General features: G+C 40.6%; 1 protein-coding gene across 1 annotated transcript in view; it reads left to right on the forward strand.

The window, feature by feature from the left end:
• LOC109538704 (probable G-protein coupled receptor 179) overlaps positions 1 to 5,450 on the forward strand; it is a gene marked incomplete in the record, with an annotated part of 12,993 nt that overhangs the window by 1,782 nt on the left and 5,761 nt on the right. Inside the window, 7 exon segments of the mRNA XM_048665256.1 lie at positions 3,634 to 4,198; positions 4,463 to 4,608; positions 4,664 to 4,829; positions 4,885 to 4,953; positions 5,003 to 5,152; positions 5,210 to 5,365; positions 5,419 to 5,450. Of these exon segments, the coding sequence (XP_048521213.1) occupies positions 3,674 to 4,198; positions 4,463 to 4,608; positions 4,664 to 4,829; positions 4,885 to 4,953; positions 5,003 to 5,152; positions 5,210 to 5,365; positions 5,419 to 5,450 (1,244 nt within the window).

The following is a 5,450-nucleotide window of genomic DNA, read 5'->3' on the forward strand; positions in this document are numbered from 1 at the left end:
AATTATGCGAAAAAGAACTCTAAAACATTAAATAGCCGCAACCATTTCAAATCAGAACCCCACAAAAGTGTGTGTCATACATTGGAAAGTTATGAAATCCATACCAACCAAAGAGAAAAATTGTCATCAAACCCACCAAAGGGGCAATAATCCATACGTGTTAGTCACAGACATCTTCGGAACAGGTTTCGAGCCTATTCGCTCTCATCAGCTGGCTTAACACTCCCGAAAGCTGGGCCTTCATCGAAATAAACCCCCGGTTTCGAAAGTGTTATTTTCAGACTTCGCCTAGTAGAGGAGATCTTGAAACCGGGCGCAATTCGAAAATTTTCTCAAAACTTGTGCTAATGTAGAAGAAGGATGGAAGTGGAGGTTTTGCGAAGCATAAATAAGCCGAAAGCCTACATCGAAGCTTAAGCCATAAAAATTCCCGCATCAAAATGATTCAACCGCTACGAATTGGCCGCAGTTCCACATCTGATACAGACGTTATTTCGGCTATCAAACTTAATCTTTGGCTTAAAAATAGCTGCCACAGCATGGCTGGAACGATGTTCGTCTTGGGATCGAAGGCGCGACAGTCCAAAGCGAAATTGCATGATTACCGGTTGGCGTTCGGCATTGAAGCCCCCATAAAAGCCCTAAAGGCTCAATAAATGTATCGGATTACAATCGAGCAATCCTAAGCCAATCCGCGAACAATTTCCGATAATTGAAGCTTCACATTCCACTTAGTTCTCGCGGCTGTATCCGGGGCAACAGCGGGTCGATGCGCGCAGAAATTCACGCTGTTTTTCGCAGATTTCCCAGATGTTGGTCGGGAAACGTCCCCAGTCAATCTGTGCGTTTCCTTCATTGCACTCGCAACAGTTTCAGTTTCCGTATTAGTTTCTTCCGTTTTACTACTTTCAGCGCTTCTGGGTGCCAGTTGAGGCGATGTGCTCACCAAAAAAACATGTGAGTGTTTTTCCGCAGGATTTACGCCTCCTGCCAAATGGGAGAGACGACTGGAAACGTTTTCTGGATAAGGGCAATCCGATGCCAGGGAGCTATGGATTAAACGAGCTGGGGAGGTTTTTTGGTCATTAAATTGGGGCCTTAAGTGAGATTTAAACGCGGCAATTTTACTGCTGGAAGGTTTAACAGTGCGGCCTGCATTGATGAGCTGTGAGGAATCGGATTAATGTTTTTGGGAATTGTCGGGCACAGTTTGCTGGTGGCTTTCACTAATTTCCCTCCTCGCCTGAACAGTGCCAATAATAATAATTTTTTAATTGTGTGCTGGAGTTATTCAAATTTCAATCATTTGAAATTTTTTGAAGCATCAAAGCTGTTCGCTCGATGCTACAACAGGAAAAGTGACGCTAAATCGCATTGGAATACTGCAATTTTTATATTTTAACTTTTAATAATAATATGTGGGTCATAGACTGGTGAGTTATGAAATTCCGGTTTTACAAATTTTCTTATAATTTCACTGGTTTTTCCGGCACTTTTTATTGACAATTTGAGGACGCCTTGTAAGTCTTCTTGTGATGGGTCTTTGCCCCCAGGTAAACCTGCTTGAGGTGATCCAAAAAAATAAACTTTTTGGGATAAATAAATTGGTATAATTTTTTTCTTTTTTCCTCAAAGACCCATTTTCACAATCTACAGCTTATGTTCAAGCTAGTACTTTATTCCCGACTTCGGTCAAAAATTAAATATACAGGGTTGCCTGAATGAACAGCATGTTTAAACGCAAACTCCAGCATCGCCAGACTTCGCAGCGAGTTCAGATTTTTTTGCAACCCTGTAAGTATATTGAATTTTTCTCTTAAGCAAAATTTGCAGTTTTGGCTTGAACATGAGCGTTGCATTTCGAAAATTCGAGCGAAAAGGAAAATTTAGTTTTTCATACTACCCGGTAAATAGAAGGGGTAAGTGAAAAACTCAAACCTGATTTGGTGTGGCAAATTTTTACAATTTGTTGCAATTTTACAATGTTTCATTTTCCACCCTGTAGAAACTTTATCCGAACTGCTTTGGAATCCAAAATTTTTCCAAAATCTCTATCAATTTTGCTAAAATTGTTCAGTCGCAATTTTTCGCGAAACTTAAATAACCGAGTGCAAAAAAATCTGAAACAGGAAATAAAACTTTCTCCGATAAAAGAGCCTTCAAAACTCATCCAATATTGAAGACTTTTAAGAAAACGGTAGATCGTACATTCATAAGTTATGAACAATAAACCGTTAACTAAAATCTCAATTTTTACATTTTTCATCGTTTATTTTCTTTCGTTTTATTCCCCATTCAGGGCAATAATCTTCGAATAACGTAAACGAGCGCAGTTTAAATAAAAATAGAAATGTGTTCCAATTTAAGTAACGTTGATTGATTGACGTTATCGTTTAGCTTCCTCATTATTTATACTGCGAGAATAAATAAATCTGTTTGCATTGATTTTTAAGCTCCTTGTGGGGTCTTTTAAAGGAGAAACGACTGGTATTGCTTGAAGACAAATGCAAATATAGTGCAATTTTAAGGGCAAGTGATTGAAAAAATACGGCGTTGCGTTAAGAGTCGTATAATTTGTTAATAGAGAATTAACGCAATATTTCACATTTGATACTTTTCAGGAAAAAGCCACTGCACGCCAATGTTTTTAACAAAAAATCTTTATTTTTTACTTTTACATTCAGTTGGAAAGAAAAAGCTCTTTGGGTTCTTCTGTTAAATGTACAGTTATTGAGTAAAAAAATACAACACACCGTATTCTCCAAGAAAATAACTGCAATTTTTAACAATTTCTAGGAAAAAACAGTGCACACCACCAACGTTTCTTTGGGAAATAGTAGTTATTTTTTAATTCTACTTAATTGGAAAGAAGGAAGAGTTGTTTGCCAAAGTTTTTGAGTATAAAAATCCAAGCCATTTATTCATAAATTGTTTTTTAATTTCACATTAAGTTGGAATGTAGTTTTTTTGAAAAAAGCCGTCGAATTGTCGCGTTAGCCTGAAAATGATTGGATTGACGTGAATAAACCATTCAACCTCAACTTTATGAATAAATAGTTTTTGAATGGTTTATTCAAACTCAGGGTTCACCTGAAAACGTCTGGATTTACAACGAATTGAAACGTTGTAAAGAAACCAGTTTTGTAAGAGAATAAAAGTTCGAATAAACTATTCAAAGACTATTCATATGTTCAAAAGTGGTTGGCTCTATTGCTGTTGAATCGTTTATTTGGACGATTAAAATGACGAATTTTTCTTAACATTTAAAATGTTTCTGTCTCGTTGAAACTTTCGTGAATGCTTTCTGTAACTCCACTCTTTATTGCAGTTTAATTTCCATTCTCTGCAATAAACTTAGTCCACCTATCACATAAAAAATGCAGTTTGTCCCCATTTTCGTTGCTTTAATTGATGTACGCTATCGATGGCTTCAGCCGATATCTGAGCCAGAAGAATAAATAATTCAGTTATTGCAGTCATTTTTAAAAATTGATTCGCTGACCTAAATAAAAGACGCCAATTGTGGACTTCCAAGAGATTTAGACGGTCGAAAATACAAACAACAAATCACAATTTGGCTAATCAGAACGTAGCTTCAAATCCATGAGGAACAATTATTTGTTGTTGTTTCAGGTTCCCTCTGTAACGCCCATTCAAAAATAACAATGACGGCATGAAAACCTCTCTCGTTCTCCTCTCGCTCTACCTCTCCACTGTCCTCTCCAACCACCAAGAGCCCTGTACCACTCGCACCCTTTCCTCAACTGTCCCACCATCCAGATTGAACTTCAATGCCTCTTTTCTGGTGCAAAACATTGAAGAGGAGCTTCACCGAAGCAGCAACTTTACATCAGCAGCTCGCAACATTCTGTCCCGACAATGGGACATTGCTGGCGCCATTCTGGCTACTCCAAAGGAGCACATTCTGGCACTGAACCTCAACTCCAGATTGAGGATGTTCGTCAACCAAACGCCCGAGACTCAGTTGTTCTGGAGAGTGTTTGAGGCAACAGCCAGTGGCTGGGGAGCGCCATTTAAGGACTGTCACTTCTTCGAAGGTTCCTGGCTGTACATCTACGCCTATGGAGGCTCTAGAGGAGCGAAAATTGGGCTGTTTGCACCAGTGGTTCTGGATGAGTGTGATGGTGGCATTGCGGAGATTTTCGGAGGGCCCCATAAGTGCAGGGAAAACCAAATGGTGAGTGTTTTTAGGCCCTTTTTGTTCACGGTTAGTTTTCCCGCATCCCTTGATCGTTAATCAAACATGTGAAACGCCCATTAATCAATTGTTGTCAAGCACATCATAAATTTCTCTTGTTTTGATGGCCCTGGCGGGTATAAAACGCATGTTTTTCCATCGGCATCCGCTTCAAAACCCATCAATTATTTCAGTATTTAATGGCGAAGTTTGAGGCTTTGGTTTCCCGGAAAATGTCTTCGGCTAATAACGTGAATTTTCCAGTGCGTTGACGGTGAAACCTGGAAAAATGCAAAAAGGGGCCAATACACTTGCCGGTGCAATCCGGGGTATTTTTATCCGGATTCCCACGCTACCTGGGCAGGACTGAAGGGGAAAGATCTGGAAAGCGGGCGCATCAGTAACTTTGAGTGAGTACCGATGAATAAAGCATCGACATGTTTTGCGGTCTAAAAATACGCGCAGCTGCCAGCCGTGTCCAGAAATCTGTCCGGCTAATTGCGTCGGAAACGGGACATGTCCGATCCAGAGAATGGCCTACTTGAGGACCGCCATCCTGCTCGTCCAGCTGACCAGTATGGGATTCGTAATGTTTTTAGCTGGGATGGTGTTTGTGCTGCGAAAAACCAAAGTAAGCCGATTAGCCAAAGGCTGGATGTTCACTTGAGCAACCCGATCCTTTCCAGGCCATTGCAGTTGGTATGTGGACCATTTTAGAAACTATCCTAGTAGGTGTTCTTGTTCTGTACAGCACGGTGAGTTTCCCATGATTTTTGCGGAATATTTGCTCCAAACTGAGTTTAGGTGATAATACGTCTGTTTGAGCCATCGGTTTCCCGGTGCCTCTTGGAACCGTGGTTCAGAGAAATGGGGTTCGTCGTCTGCTATGGATCGATCATTCTGAAGCTCTATCGGCATTTGATCGAGTTCAGAACCCGCAAAGCCCACAGATGGGTAAGATTTCCCTATTAAACTCCTTTCGATCTCAGAAATTTAACGTTTCACTTGCAGGTGGTCAAAGACACGGATCTACTGAAGTACCTGCTGATCATGTTCTTGTCCGCTTTAGCTTACATGGCCGCTTACACAGCGCTGACGTTGAACTTTATCAGCGAGGACTTTTCGCTGATCGAAACCAGCTGGACCGGCTCAGGCGAGCTGTTTGAGGTAGGAACGAAGCAAAATTTTTAAGCTGTGGTGTTATTGGCGGGACTTTGTAGACTTGCAAGTACCTATGGTGGGATTACGTCAC

The sequence above is a fragment of the Dendroctonus ponderosae genome, unplaced genomic scaffold, assembly GCF_020466585.1.
Source record: "Dendroctonus ponderosae isolate FM_Combo_2020 unplaced genomic scaffold, Dpon_F_20191213v2 Dpon_F_20191213_3, whole genome shotgun sequence".
NCBI classification, from domain to species: Eukaryota; Metazoa; Arthropoda; class Insecta; order Coleoptera; family Curculionidae; genus Dendroctonus; species Dendroctonus ponderosae.